Source organism: Bradysia coprophila, unplaced genomic scaffold, assembly GCF_014529535.1.
Source record: "Bradysia coprophila strain Holo2 unplaced genomic scaffold, BU_Bcop_v1 contig_561, whole genome shotgun sequence".
In the NCBI taxonomy this organism is placed as follows: Eukaryota; Metazoa; Arthropoda; class Insecta; order Diptera; family Sciaridae; genus Bradysia; species Bradysia coprophila.
The window spans coordinates 2,148,102-2,164,281 of NW_023503807.1; the positions used below are offsets into that span (position 1 = coordinate 2,148,102).

General features: G+C 35.9%; 2 protein-coding genes across 3 annotated transcripts in view; one reads left to right on the forward strand and one right to left on the reverse strand.

Moving 5' to 3' along the window:
* Positions 1-2,006: 2,006 nt before the first annotated feature.
* Positions 2,007-2,582, reverse strand: LOC119083121 (NEDD8). Its single transcript, XM_037192755.1, has 3 exons — positions 2,422-2,582; positions 2,232-2,362; positions 2,007-2,175 (listed from the first exon to the last, which is right to left on the reverse strand). The coding sequence occupies exons 1-3, from the start codon at positions 2,437-2,439 to the stop codon at positions 2,082-2,084; spliced, it is 243 nt and encodes an 80-aa protein (XP_037048650.1). The 5' UTR covers positions 2,440-2,582; the 3' UTR covers positions 2,007-2,081.
* A 2,174-nt stretch (positions 2,583-4,756) lies between these two features.
* Positions 4,757-16,180, forward strand: part of LOC119083119 (homocysteine S-methyltransferase 3-like) — a 31,796-nt gene continuing 20,372 nt past the window's right edge. Inside the window, exons 1-6 of one of the 2 annotated variants that reach the window (XM_037192750.1) lie at positions 4,757-5,230; positions 7,928-8,049; positions 8,124-8,810; positions 8,881-9,512; positions 9,586-9,923; positions 9,990-10,124. In XM_037192750.1, the coding sequence (XP_037048645.1) occupies positions 5,095-5,230; positions 7,928-8,049; positions 8,124-8,810; positions 8,881-9,512; positions 9,586-9,923; positions 9,990-10,124 (2,050 nt within the window). In that variant the 5' untranslated portion in view covers positions 4,757-5,094. The remainder of the gene's footprint in view (positions 5,231-7,927; positions 8,050-8,123; positions 8,811-8,880; positions 9,513-9,585; positions 9,924-9,989; positions 10,125-16,180) is intronic. The other variant, XM_037192751.1, reaches the window with a different exon arrangement.

Consider the following 16,180-nt stretch of genomic DNA (forward strand, 5'->3'; position numbering starts at 1 on the left):
AATTCTGTGTTACAAAAAGGCGGCTGTTCAAAATCTTTCGTTCAAATGACATTATTTTTAACGTGTATGGCATACAATAATCTGTAAACCCGAACGCTGACAACACGAACGACAACGATTTCATCCACAGATGTGAACATAACCTAAACGTCAACAAATTTCTTTGTAAATTTTTCGTTAAAATTTTTGTCAACTGAAAGTTGAGGTTTAAGTTGCCTTGTGTGGATGAAATTTGACATTTTGAAATGACCTTGGAACAAACCTATCAAGATACTCTTCATGTCAAGTGTATTGTGGAAATGCTGGTGCGTTGGTTGAATCTCGGAATAGAACGAAAACCACCAAAATTAATCCGATTAACGTAAATTGACCGTTAAATACCATCGAACTGACGACAGCAAAGGAAAACACAACTAGCCGATCATCATTAACCACCAGTATGATTTCAAGATATTTTCTCGTTTAATTGCAAACATCAATCATCAAGCAGAACGAAAGGACCCAAGGCAAATGTTTTGGTTTAAGATATAATAGCATTTTGAAAGATTCACACTAATATTTCCATTTTTGAGTAAATAACTAACACCAGATTACAATTCAAATTTCAAGCAGACCTTTAGTTGTAAGTGAACCTGTTAAGTTAGTTCAACGATTTTATACCTTAATTTTATACCAACGAAAAAATAAAATAATTTTCGTCAAACTGAAACAATACACTGCAAATCAAGCGCATCGGAACAGAATTTAAATAAGGGATCAGTCTGCTCGTCACGCTAGTCAGAATCTCGCAACATAAATGAAGTTTTTGAATGTTGGTTTCCCCAAAATAAGGGACCAAAAATATGATCGTTGAAAAACCGGTTCTGGTTCTTGGAGCTCGTTCAGGACTGAAAACTCGTTACCCAAAGTGAAGATTTTGACATATTTTATATAAAAGAAGTGTCAAAATTCTCACCAGTGAAACTTAACGAAGAGTTTCTGATATCAACGAATGAATGGAATCGTCACGTTTAGATATCTTGTTTTCGTTGCATGAGTTAGAACATACAATACAAATAATCCTAGGCTGTAGAACTCGTGTCACTAAAGCCTCCAAATTTGACACTTGTACATTCAGTGTTCGTGCTAGGAGGAGTGCTATGCTAAGTTCGAAGATTAGCCAGATCCTAACACCGAACTAGAAAGAACTTTTTTAACGAAAAATCGGTCCCCTTCTTCATACGTAAAATTGAGTTACAGTGGCATCATGTGAACCTGGCAAACTTAGTTCAAATAAAAAAAGCCGAAGTGGCTTGGCTGAATCTGATGAGTGATTCTAGAGCTATGGTCGAAAAGGTGTTGAGGAATTTCGCGCCGTGTCATTCACATTAACCCGCAAAGTGACATCTTCCTTATACAAAATGTGTCATTTTGTCAATTATTGTGAATGACGCGGCGCGAAAGTCCTAGCAGCCAACATTACTTCCGAATGAGGTTCGAGGCAACGTCAAAATTAACAAAAGAAAATTCGCTCATTTCGGCATTGACTCAACCCGAACTTGTGTTTTTTTTAAACTGTTATCCGTTAACACACTGTGTAAGGCAAATGCAAAAGAGAATAACCAATCCAATAAAAAGAAACGCCATTTTGCCTTACACTAGAGCTTGAGCCAATCAGATGAAATACCAACGCACTTCAAGCATGAGTGTTACTCTAAATATGGTACTGAAAACTTGACAGTGTGTCACACAGCTGTACAACACTGTAAAAAATCATTTCATTTCATACAAAATAGTAACTGTCGACTATGATCACTTTTCTTGAAGTGCGTTGCTCTATTCATTTCTAATGTGACCCTGACCTTGGACTTTTTTTATGACAATTTGAGTCTCAAAATTTAATTAGATCCATCAAGCAGCCGTTGCAGACGTTTAGTCACTCATGATGGTATATAAATTGATGATAGAAGCGGCGGTGGTGGTGGTGGTGTTACAACTTCAACAAGTCTTGTTAAAACATCAGGAAATAAGTTGAAACTTTTATTTAGATACAAGTGTGATCACATCCCTTATTCGTTTACATTTTGTTGGCAACTTTTTATTTACACCTTGCGGGTTCCACCACGAAGCGCCAACACCAAATGCAATACAGAACCACCTTGAACCTTATAATCGGCTGCTGTTTTATCATCATTCCTGCAATGGTTCGATTAGGACACACGTTTCAATAGCTGGAAAATTTGTTCACTTACATTTGTTTTCCGGAAAAAATCAGTCGTTGTTGTTGCGGCGGAATGCCTTCTTTTTCTTCTACACGTTCCTTGATTCGATCAACCTTGTCAGTTGGTTCAATATCAATTTCGATCTCTTTTCCAGTTAAGGTCTGAATAAATATGGTTTTTAGATGACAAGTTGTGTCCGTGATACTTCATTTCAAATTACCTTCACTTTGATCAACATTTTGATTAAATTTTTCGAACAGAATCAGAGTAAATTTGTATACAAAATTCTTCACCTTTCTTCTTTGCGTTTCGCGTACCTTTTTCTGTCACAACGATGACAGATGCTTTTGCAAAGCCGACAAGCAGTGAGCCGACAAAACATTATTTTTTGAACCGCAAAAACGACAACCGTTTCTTACTACTTGACGCTCTTGACATTCATAAAATAATCTGCCTTAACAACTTAGTCGGGGGACATTGAACGATGTTCTGTTATAAGGGTTCAAGCAACACATATCTTCTGTCTCGTTTTTCCGTACAGCTGTCAAATTTGAAAATGAGACAAAAAGTGGCTTGCACCATTATAACAGAACATCGTTCATTTGGTAATGTTTTACGTGAATGAGAATTGTCTGTCATAGGTTTGTTTAGTCATAAAGGTTTGTTCCAATTATCTGTTATCCCGAACTTTTACAACACGAACGACAACGATTTCATCCACAGAGATGACTATAACCTAAACGTCAACCAATTACTTTGTAAATTTTTCGGTTAGAACCAAACCACATCGAAACTTTCTGTCATGAAGTGACAGTTTCAGAGAAATAATAAGTTGGTACGCTTGTGGAGAAGGAGAGAATGTGAGAGAATTGCATACAAATTCTCTCACATTCTCTACCACAGGAGCCAACTGTCATTCATATGTTCCTTCTATCTCGCCACAGGCGTACCAATTTATCATTTCTCTGGACAGTTATGACATTGACATTTTTGACAACTGAAAACGTGAACTGTACACAAAACTTGTCTTTAAACAAATAATTTTGAATAATATTACAATGTTATAGTGGCCTTATTGTAATATTTACGACACTACTGTAATATTATTCAGAATTAATTGTTTAAAGACATGTGTCCAGTTCAAGTTTTCAGTTGAGGCTATGACGAAATTTTTCAGATGTCAAAATGTCAATGAAACTTGGATGATCTTGGAACAAACCTATAAGAATGCGACTAATCCGCGCATAAAACTGCAGAACGTTTAGGAACTTTATTTGTAGATTACAACATGACGTGCCTAAACAAGCATTTGCATCCAAAGTTGATTTTAAAAAATGCAACAAAAATCTCTCATTTTGTCACTGATTTAAGAAAATCCGTTATGCTTCTGAAGGCCTGAAGTATCACCGAGTCGTGTATCTGCCTAAGAGATAAAAATCCCAGCCATACCTGGTATAAAGTATAAAGTCATTGAATTTCCTCAACCATTCCTCATCTGTCATTCTTACAACTGCTCAAATGTAATACGCCTATTACATTTCCTGTACATTTTGTCATAAAAGTACTAATGTCAGCGATCTATTTTTTTGTGAACCAACCTCACTGCTATGACATTTCATAAATATATTTTCAAGAATGAAGGTATTTCAACCGAAAATAGAGAGCAAATAATTAAGTACTGAATGCCTCTATCTTTTGTCCGACGGAGATTCCATATGTAGTAATCAGTGCGTTTGACTATTGCAACTATTGACATTTGACATATCCCCCTAAAAAATAAGACATTGGTCAAAGGGGTACATAGAGGGTTTGTAAACGCACGTAATAATTCGACATTAATTTTGAGTGCGTTCAAAGTAAACCGGTCGATTTCAAGGTTCTGAAAAACTGGTTGAGACACTTACGACGGCGGGTGAAACACAAATTTTGACAATTTAGACATATTTTGTTAAACACACCCACTAGAGTGTTATGATACTTTGACAAGTACCCCAAGGCAAGTTAAAATAAACTGGTCTTCTGTCCTCTCGCTCTCAACGTACCACGTTGAAAGAGAAGCAAATACTTTGACAAAGTACCCCAAGGCAAGTTATAATAACTAGTCTTCGGTTTTCTCGCTCTGGAATCTCTCTCTGAAGTCTCTAGAAATTGTATGAAAAGAAAACTTAAAAAAAAGATGAAAAGTATAGTAAAGGTGTAGCCGACCGAGGTCAACAAACACACGAAAACGAGACTTTTGATTTTTATCCCGAGTTGTGTAATGGATTTTACATGCTGAGGGCGTCGAAAGTAGTGCTTGAAATATGAAAAGTACGGCTTTCGACGCAAGTATCATGTAATTTTTTTTATCAATGTGAAAATTTACAATGTCTGTAATGAGTGTGTTTAACAAAACCCGTCTACATTGTCTAAATTTGTGTTTCACCGCCATCGTGATCAACTCAGAAGTGTCTTAACCTGATCTTTCAGAACCGTGCTCTCTCGCACGTATCGACAAATTTTTTTTTCAAGAATAGCCCGTCATATAAACAAAAGTCGATAATGCAGCTTGTCAGAGTATGAGTGCAAATAAAATGTCGTGTCAAAATTTGGTGATAGAGTTTCCAAATTGAAATATAGATTACAATTCATTGCCAATTCGAACGAATTGTTTTGTTTTACATGCAAACACCAACTATTATCGAACTTTTTATTTCAATGTGCTAAAAAAATCAATTTGCAAAGATAATCGTCGTAATATTTATTAGATTTCCTTACACATATACCCTAGTCAACTTGACCCGAAAAAAGTTTAGAATTTTTATGCGTTTGTTGTTTTTCTTTTTTTCGTGGAAAAAGAATTTAAAAAATTTAAAATTTTAGCCTGATTTATGCTCTAAAAGATTGGTAGAAAATGAAAAAAATATTTTCAAAGTTTGAAAAAAATGAAAAAATTGAATCACCAGTGAACAAAGAGTCGACCAGTTATGTAGGAAAAGTGTTCAAAGTTGGAAAAACTTCGTACAATGTAATTGATATTCTTGCTGAAGGTAAATACGAACGTTGTTGTTAAATATTTATAGTGTGTAACTAACAGATAACATCCTAATCAAATGTATATGTATGACATGGTGCTGTGAGACGTGATAATATCCATAATACAAATGCGACTCGTAACAATCGAAAAATCCTATTCGACTGATCCATTCCGCAGAAAATCTAAAATGCAAAATTTCTATCGTCATTGAATGGGAATCTGATTTCACCATTGTCCATCCAGTGACGCAATTTCCTCAGATATGTGGTCAATTATTGCATTAATCAATTGTTTAATCTTTCCACTTAATTATTGGATAACTATTCCATCAAAATGTCTTAACCTTGACCATTTCTCGACTATTCAGTCTACTGGAAAATCCATTGAAAAATCTTTAGTTCAAGGACGGGAGTTCGATTTTTTACTGGCTGTGATTCAACCTACAATGCTTGACTTAACAAATTGATAAATTGATATTATTGAAAATTATAGGCGTATTTAGTAATCCAATATCGATAATGTTTTGATTTTGTTTTGGCAAACGAAATTTCTGTGTTTTTTTTTGTCGAATGTTAATAACTTTCACACATTAGTTATAATGTACGATTTGTAATATTGATTTTTATAGGACTAATATATGCAACTGCGAATAATGAATGGGTTGTGTTGGCAATCAAACACGTCTCATTAATTTTTTTTTATGGAATTTTAAGATGTTATGACATTAGAAACGGTTCATTGGTTCACGCAGCAGAATGTCTTATAAATATTTATCGACATCTCTTCCACCTTGTCACACTGCACCATAATCAATGTCGGTAAATTGTGTCCTTCATTTTAACATTCTGTTATCTCTCAATCCGAATATATTGCAACTGTCCTGTCCCACACTACATCATCGTTTTGTAAACACTTAAACAGGCACCAATAAGTCGTTGTGTAAGAAAACCCGTTCATTACACAAACTGATGAATCCAAATTGATGGGTAGAGTCTTTGCGGAACAAAGTTTACCGGATTGAAACATTTTCCAATCTTATCTGAGTGTTGTGTTAACTTCCCTGTGTTTCAATGCAAATGGTAATTTCATTGTCATAGGATGTTAATGCATCTTGAATTCACTGACGTTCGATGAAAATGTGAACCTATCTGTCGTACAGTGGAAATGATAACCTACCAGTCGTTCAATAGAAATGTTAACTTCAATGTCGTTTAGTGATCTGTGGAAATGATAATAACCTCCACTGTCGTTCACTAAAAATGTTAACTCCACTGACCTTCAATGTTAACTGTCACTGTCCTTCGATGTAAATGTAAACTTTAATAGGTCTGTTCCAAGGCCATACGAACTGTCAAATTTCATCCATGTAGACATAACCTCATCAATATTTTTATGAAAAACGATTTCTGCGGATGAAATTCGTATTTTCAGTTACTTGGAACATACCTATGTCGTTCCATGAAAATGTTAACCTAACTGTCGTACAGTGGAAACGATAATGCTCAAAACAAACGAGGCATTGAAAACGTGTTTTGGTCCTATTTTTCATGACGAAATTTTCGAAACTGTCAAATGAAGTTAGAACTTTTTCTATTCAAAATCGCGACTGCTGCATCTGTCAATGAAAACTAGGACCAAAACATGTTTTCAATGCCTCGTTTGTTTTGAGCATAACTTCACAGTCGTTCACTGAAAATGTTAACTTCACTTGTTCAATGGAAATGTTGCCTACACTGTTGTTAAACGAAAATGTTAACTTCACTGTCATAACGTTCAGTGAAAATATTACCTCCACAGTCCTTCGATGTAAATGTTACCTTCGCTGTTGTTCAATGAAAATGTTAACTGTCACTGTCCTTGCAAATGTAAACTTTAATAGGCCTGTTCCAAGGCCATACGAATTGTCAAATTACTGTCAAATTTCATCCATAGAGACATAACCTCATCAATATTTATATGAAAAACGAGTTCTGCGGATAAAATCGTGTTCGTTCGGCCAGTGAAAATTCATGTTTTCAGTTACTTGGAACATACCTACGTCGTTCAATGAAAATGTTGCCTTCACTGTCGTTCAATGAAAATGTTAACCTAACTGTCGTACAGTGGGAACGATAACTTCACAGTCGTTCACTGAAAATGTTAACTTCACTGTCGTTCAATGAAAATGTTAACCTCGCTGTAGTTCACTGAAAATGTTAACTCCTTTGTCATGTCATTCAATCGAAATGTTGACTACACTGTCGTACGATGTAAATGTTACCTTTACTGTTGTTCAATGAAAATGTTAACTGTCACTGTCCTTCGACGTAAATGTAAACTTAAATCTCGTTCAATGTAAATGTTAACTTCAATGTCGTTCAGTGAAAATATTACCTCCACAGTCCTTCGATGTAAATGTTACTTTCGCTGTTGTTCAATGAAAATGTTAACTTCAATGGAAATTTGTTTTTATTTAACGTGGCAATGCGTAAATTCAATGCATTTCAAGGATTTCAAGCAAAAGTGCTTCGAGTGACAGCTGCCAAATATGATGCCAGATTTTTTTACGGTGCCAAAACTATTTAGAGTACCACTCATGCTTGAAATGCGTTGATAGATTGTGTATTTGGTGAACAAACTAAAACATTTTTTTACTTTACTTTTCGCCTAATCCTAAATCCTAATCCATTTGAACTTCAACATCTCATGCAACGCTTCTCTTTGATTTTAGGTGGTTTTGCTATGGTATTCCTTGTTAAAGGAAATAAAGACAATATTCGTTATGCTTTGAAACGGTTGTATGTAAATAATGAGCAAGACTTGAATGTAGCCAAACGGGAAATTCAAATTGCTGTAAGTTCAATTAATTCGATTTCTTCTCTGTTGCTGACTAATTAAACTCTTTTTTCGTTTCCTTGGCGGCACAGAGTAATTTGACAGGTCACAAAAACATAATCGGTTACATAGACTCAAGCATAACGCCAACGGAAAATGGTGTGTACGAGGTATTGCTGGTCATGCCGTATTGCAAAAACAATATACTGAGTATGATGAATGCTCGGCTATCCGTTGGTTTCACCGAACCGGAAGTCCTACAAATATTTTGTGATACTGCAGAAGCTGTTTCTCGGTTACACTACTGTCAAACGCCAATAATTCATCGAGACATTAAGACCGAAAACATCCTGCAAAACGATGACGGCAACTTTGTGTTGTGTGACTTTGGCTCGGCAACGGCTAGGATATTGAATACGAACACTCACGGGATAGCCAACGTTGAAGAAGAGATCCAGAAGTATACGACCTTGTCATATCGAGCACCGGAAATGGTGGACTTGTATGCTGGCAAAAATATTACAACGAAAGCGGATGTCTGGGCGTTGGGGTGCCTTCTGTATAAATTAATGTTTTTTAGTTTGCCGTTTGGGGAGAGCATTTTGGCTATTCAAAGTGGAACGTTTTCGATACCCGACAATTCAAAGTATTCGAAAGAATTGCATCAATTAATACGGTACATGCTGGAACCGGACTACGACAACCGACCAAACATCTTTCAAGTGTGTGAAATTGCATTTAAATTGCTGGGCAAAGACAATCCGGTGGCAAATTTACATGTAAGCACGGTGCAATTATGCTACGAGTGTACATGAACTGACAAATTTTCTTTCTATTCCAATGATTCAGAAGGTGAAATCACCGTCGCTGGTCGACCTGCCAATTCCACCGTTCGAGTCTGATCTGAAACGATCGTCGCTCAATGTCAAAACGTCATCCAAAATGCAACTTCCGACACCGGAGGCTGGGACAAGTGTTGCGCCAAGACAACGTCCAACTGTGCAACGTCCCAAAGGTTCTGCTCAGCCGTCACAGTTACCCCTAGTCGCGCCGCCCAGTCCATCTCCGCGGAATAATCTATCGTCTCCGGTGCCTCCAGCTTCCCAAGTGGACACACCGTCGCAACCAGTTTGTGATCAATTCACTGCACAATTTCAAGCCAACTTTCCGGCAACCCCAACCACTGGAACCACTGTTCCACCCAATCAGCTGACACCAAAACTAGCAAACTTATCCATTGTGAATGCAACGACCCAATCGTTTGACGGTGATCATTCGGATAAGCTGTTTGAGTCCCAATTTCCCGATCCGTTCAGGGAGGTGGCAGCTACGGCCAAAGAAATACGAAATGAACCGTTGGAAACAATCAATCAGGAGAGTGGAAATATTGTGTCGCCTACCAAGCCTCCAGCGCAATTACTGCTAGAAACACCAAAAATCGGCCATCGCCGCAATATGAGTGACACGTCAGCATTCAGCAAGTACGCCAAACACTCTTCCGTTTTCCTCTTTTCGTTTGAATTCACAGCCAAAAAAATCCGTTTATTGTTTTAGAAGCTACACGACCGAAACAACTCAATTTCTAGCACCATACGAAATATCCCAGCGTAATCGAACGATACCATCTGCCTCACCATCGGCCAACGTACAATTTACGTCCGAGCAATGTGTATCGAATCAACAGCATGTGGCCAATAGGCCGATACAGTTTTCGTCGTCGACGTCTAATTCAGAAATAGCTAAGATGTTAGACGATCCGGCGCTGGTTCACCGAGCACCCGGTAAAGGTAAATGGAATCCGTTCGAAGATCCAACTCCGTTCAGTCAAATGACCGAAGATCACATATTTGATGCTGAATTCGATGCGATTAGACAGCGAGGAAGTCAAACGAGTGAGAGAAATTTTTCGTTTTGTTTCGTTTTGGTGAGAAAAAATAAATTTGTTTGCGTTGATGCAGGTGTGACGGAAACGGGAGCATCGGCAATGGAAGCATTACCCGATGGAAATGTCACTGCAGAAGATCCATTCGGTTCGGCACCATTCAGTATGCCCGAAGTATTACGAGAAAGAGCAACGACCAAAAAAAGTGGAGGTAAAGCATGAATAGTGAACTTTCTTTTTGCCAATTAGTTAAAATCGTATTTGTTTGGTATCTACTCACACTGGGAATTTGTATGGTCATGTAATGAAACTAACACTGTAAGCAAATTACAATTGGGTTTTGCTATTGATAGACACGAATTATATTTCTGTTACATAACACCACTAACAATAACAACTTTACCTGTAATTCCGCTTTTCAAAAACCTCAACAAAGAATACTTTAATCTCGTTACCTCAACGCGGATGTTGAACCAAAAGCAACATGATTAGCTACATTCCCATCACAATTGATAAATGAATATCTAAATGCAGAAAGGACACGTGTCCAATTAGCGAATTATAAGAAAAATGCGAGATTCGGCACAAGTAGGTCTGTCGATTGATAATCCCAAACATAATCTATCTACTAGTAGTAATAGTAATTTGAATTTGTTTTTTCTTATAATTCGCTAATTGGATACGTGTCCTTTCTGCATTTAGATACTCAAATTTAACATCAGCTGCCTGGCTAGTTTTCTTTTCTTCCGTTTATGGACCAATTAGGTACGGCTTTCGACACAGAACGTTATAGATCATCTTCAAGACCGTTTGAAATGTCATCCAGGTTTTAAAAAAAATCGCTCAAATGATTGAACGAAACAACCGAGGTTATACGTCTGAAAGTGCCGTAACTTGAAGATGATCTATTCTAACTGCTGATTCAGATAGCAAGCTAAAGAAAAGTTTCTTTTGTCTTCGGCTCTTTTCGCATTGTCATAAAATGTCAAATTTGCTACCAATTTTCTTTGATTGATTCATTTCACTATAGAAAATGTATCAGCAAATCTTATCACAATCAGAAAAGAGCTGAAGACAAAGGAAATTTTTCGTTCAGTTTGCATTGCTATTTAAATCAGCAGTAAGGCTTGAGTTCCTCTTACCAAAAAGGCATTCCATGTGAGAGACAAAATTGATTTGTTTTGCTTACTTGACGGAGTAGATACTCTTTTTTGAGTGGAAACCATACTCAAGCAAAACAACGTTGTCCTACGGTTTGTCTCTAAAATACGTAGATTTTTTTGAGAAAATTTATTTTGTCCCGCAATGCACTGTATTTTGTCAGCCGCTCAAAACTTGACTTAAGCTGTTTGTAGCCGATAGAAGTAGCAGATCGAATGATATATGCTTGTCGTTTCTTATAGGTTACAAATTTCGGATATTTCAGACAACTTTCTAGCTCATTGTTTCTGATGTTGACCCAGTTATGATACTTGTATGATGAGAGAGAAGGAAATATAATTTAAACGTCAAAATTAATATTGAAAAATCAAAAACAAATCCTGCAAGGCAAGTGTGATTTACTCCGACTCTCGCTGTTACTCTCTATACAAATAAGGAAATAATGAATGACGCCTCACTTCCTGCTACGAGGCACCGCTTATCATTTCTCTGCATACAAGGTATTGAAAATCTTGCTACTGAACAATAATGCTGTTTATGAATCTGTTTGGTTTAACCATCCGAATTCTGTTTTGTGTTTTGTCGCGTTGGCAAATCGAATGAAAGGGACAGATCCACCTTCATTTGACAATTTTTTCAAAGCGGGCTCTGTCTTCTGGTCCACTTCTTTTGTCTTGCTCCTAAATTCCCTTCAATGATCTTTGAAAGTTAAAACTCCAAGTCCGATTGTAAGCAGTCTAACAAACTAAATTAAATTATAAAAACAATATTTTTAATAATATGACTGGGTTTTAACACTTTACACAAGCATCTAGTATTTAGGCATCCATACGCACTTTTACTTACACTAATCACATGCAATCTAACATATTTTCCAAAATTGTATAAGGGAAAATTAGGGCGTCGAAACGGCCCCACATGACATGACCCTCGTAAGGGTTCTACCAGTCCAGTCTTTTAGACAACTTTATTATGGTCTTGTAGAATATGGAACTTGAGTGAACCCTAAGTATCGCCAACTTACATTACAGAAGTCTATTCCATGTTTGACAACTTAATGAATGAATCAGTCCTTGAAGTTAAGTTAGAAGCCTCCATTGATAATAGTAGCGTTCAACAATAATTTTAGCTCTGGGGTGAAAACTTCGGATTTACAAATCCTTTGCAAATATTTTTGTCGGAATGCAACTCCTAATTTTCTGCGTACAAATCCTTTAGTTTTAGTTCCCTCGAGTAAACATCGTAATGGCCTCAAATTTGAAAACATTAATTTAGACAAAAATTCTTCACAATTCTTGATCTTTCCTATTAGCCCAATTCTCGGCCTAAAACCAATTCGTTTGGCTACTACACTGCACCATATTTTCCATAAAAAACTAATAATTTTGTAAATTTAAACTGGAAATGTTTACATAATTTGTATAATAAAAATTGTTAATAATAGATAGACAAATGAAATGAAATGAAAAGGTCCATCGATGAAAGCACGATGAAATCAATGATAATCTGATTGTTACCGCATCATAAATTACCCCCAAAAAAGGAATATTTACTTGCTTGTACGATATTATATTACAAAATAAGCTTAAAGAAACAGTCAATTTTACTCATACTTCTGTTGAAATCTAAAAGTTGTTATCAGATAATTATTTTTGCGCAACCAAAGTGAGCTGTTGAAAACGTAAGGTGTGTTATAGTGTGGGCTAACAACGTCAAATAGTTATCACAACTTAAATTGCATGAAACGTGCGATAATTTTAGATTACGTTGGATGCTGCGAAAGTAATTCATTACATGAGGTAACAATTTTTTGATAAAACCAAATTCACCAGTGTCGATAAGACAGTTAGAGGAGCAAATTGCTCAAAAAGCGTACTTGTCAGTTTATGAATAGGTTTGTTTCAATGTCAAATTTCATCCACATAAGGCAACTTAACCTCAACTTTCAGATTGATCAAAATTTCAACGAAAAATTTACAAAGAAATTCGTTGGAGCTCGTTCAGGAACTCGTCGTTAAGTTTCACTGGTGAGAATTTTGACACTTCTTTCATATAAAATATGTCAAAATCTTCACTTTGGGTAACGAGTTATTAGTTCCTGAACGAGCCCTTGACGTTTAGGTTACGTTCACCTCTGTGGATGAAAACGTTGTCGTTTGTGTTGTCAAAGTTCGGGCTCACAGTTAATTAGAACAAACCTATGGGTCCGTTCAATCCAAGATTCTGAATGAACAGGTTAAGACAGCCACGAACGCGGGTGACACCGAAATTGATAGGTGGATTCAATGCAGATTGTGAGTGAGATCAACTTAAAGAAAATGTTTTTTAGGAAAATTCAAAATTTAATTTTTGTTTAGTTGCCTTCGTACCCGCTGACGCAATTTGTGTGTCACCGCCTTCGTGATCAACTCAGAGTTGTCTTAAATTGTTCTTTCAGAATATTGGTTCCATCATACTGTAAAAACATTTTTTGACAAGCCATAACCTCAGCTCTTTTGTGAACATTTTGTCAACAATAATTCTTTGGTTATGTCTCTATGGATGACGTTTTGACAGCTGAAATAACCTTGTAATGTCAATAGTTTCATACAACTTAAGTTGTAACTATTTGACGTTGTTACCCCATACTATTTGTTGTTAAATTTGAAAGAAATTTACTTGAACGTTGCATTGATGAATTCAAAATTAAATTTAATTACAAATAAGATAAATGACATTTAATAATTGAAAGCAACAAATAATTCTGTTAATATGTATATGTATAAAAGAACAACAACAACAATAATAATAATAAAATTATGATAAAAATGACGTCTGGAATTAATCTGTCTTTGCTATCATATCTTTTTATGGTGTTTAGGCGATGAAGACAGTATATGCTTTTTTTTATGGAATTATACATTGCCAGCGTTCTAACGAGGAAAATAATTTTGTTTTTGTACTTTTTGTTAAATTAACTCGAGTCTCGAGGTAAATGATCGATTTTGAGAGTAGATTTGAAACCAAATGTAAACAATCGTGGTTAAGAGAATGCGTTCAAAAAACATTTGCAGGGTTTCATAACGAGCAAACAACTCTTAGGCGCACGCGCACAATCTTTTGATGACCACGCTATTATAAACATTAGCTGTATTCTCATCAAAGTAAATAAATTTGACATGTGAGCATCAAACGCACTCATAGTGAAATTTATCCGATGGTCAATAGAATGTTATGATAAAAGAGAAGAAGATATTTTGACAAGTACCTCAAGGCAAGTTAAAATAAACTGGTCATCTGTCCTCTCGCTCTCAACGTACCACGTTGAAAGCGAAGCTAATACTTTGACAAGTACCCCAAGGTACGTTATAATAACTAGTCTTCGGTTTTCTCGCTCTGATCATAACAGTCTATTCCCATCAGCGCTAGTGAAAGCTGATCAATAACAGTCGATAAATTTTACATCGAACTAATTTTTGAACTTCGATAAACATTGACAAGAATACGGCGTTTGTACAAATTGTGCAAAAGCTCAATATGAAGACAATACTTTCTTACTTACTATATTAATCGATCACTTTTATTTAAAAACAAAATGAATGTGAATGGTTAGCTCAGACAGAAGTCTCTGAAATCTGTAAAATATTTAAAGACTTGCAAAATCGAACCTTATGTTCAAGGTAGATGAAAAGCGATCGTTTCAAGCGTCAAATATGACATTTTTATCGTTCCTTCGGCTACATTACTAACGAGGAAAAAATGAAAATTTAAGTTTTGATGTAAATGTAGGCTAGCGTAACACACGACAACTCCGATCTTCCTCCCTAGCTGCATAAATAAATTTGTTCTCGTATAGTTCGTAGCATTAAACAAACCTGAAAGGAGCCTTGGTAGTAAATTTGTGTTTTTTGTGTGAATATTGGCTTCAGTCTCGCCCCGGATTTGTATACATTCTTAACACTATAGTTACGCATCAATAAAAGTTTGCGCATCTGTTTTGTACGATTGATTTTAGACAATTTCGTCAGTTGTGCGAAAGTGCCTAAAATCAACCGAACAAAACCAATTCGCAAAGACATTTTCATGTTAAAGGGTTGAAAAAGCTCGTTTTTGGCTCCGAAATAAGAAAAATGTGTTAGATTCAGTCAATTGTAAAATGTCAGTCGTAAAAATTACCGATATTCGGAGTGTTGGTTGTGGGTTTAAGTTTAAGTTTACAGCAAAAACGAAAAGGTTCGATAATAGAAAAAGCACATGCTAAGTTTCGTTTAGCGTTTCGTAAGTAAAGAGCAAAATTTGTTACACGATTTTCATTTTTTTGAATTTGTTTTGTTTTATTTGTCGAATGCTTTAAGTATTGTTTTTGTCTTTCTCCACAAATGGGATTAATTGAAACAACAAGAAAATTGTGAGACAACTGTGTCGAATGATCTGTTCTCCTGACTTGATCAAGCAATTTTATTTTGCGAACATACCTTAAGAGCCACCGATGCTTCGCTGAATAAATAGCGTACATCTGTGCGTTTTCATTGTATTTTTGATGATAACTTTTCCCAAAAGTCCTTTTCATATGTGCGATGTGATTAACCTTATTTCTCCCCTCAAGAAACCATGTCGAAATTGCGTTTTATGGACGATTTAAATGACTAAAACAAAACTTTTCTCACTTAAACTGTCACTTTGTTTATGTCAAAGATGGTATGATGACTTGAAGTTTTATGTTTCGTGTAGATAAATAGAGGTTATCACACCATGCACACATGGAAATCTTTGTGCTTACCAGTTCACCTCCGGGAGAAATGGAAAATTACAACTCGGGCGAAATTGCGGCACTCGCTTCGCTCCTATTGGAATTTCATATTTTCTCTCCTCTGTAAACAAATAATAACTATTTTACACACAAATATGTTAGCTTTCAATGAAAAATAGATTGAGTTTGAGTCACTTTGACCAGTTGCGGAAAACGTAAACAATTTTCATGAACTGCTGACTTTTCTCGAAGCTCGTCAAACTGTCAAAAAATTTATTTTTTTAGCTATTTGCAGTCTGTATTTCCAAGTATTTTTGTGAAAAGATGTCATCAAAAATACCATTGAAAACCGTGCGAATGTAGTCTGCAAATTGTGA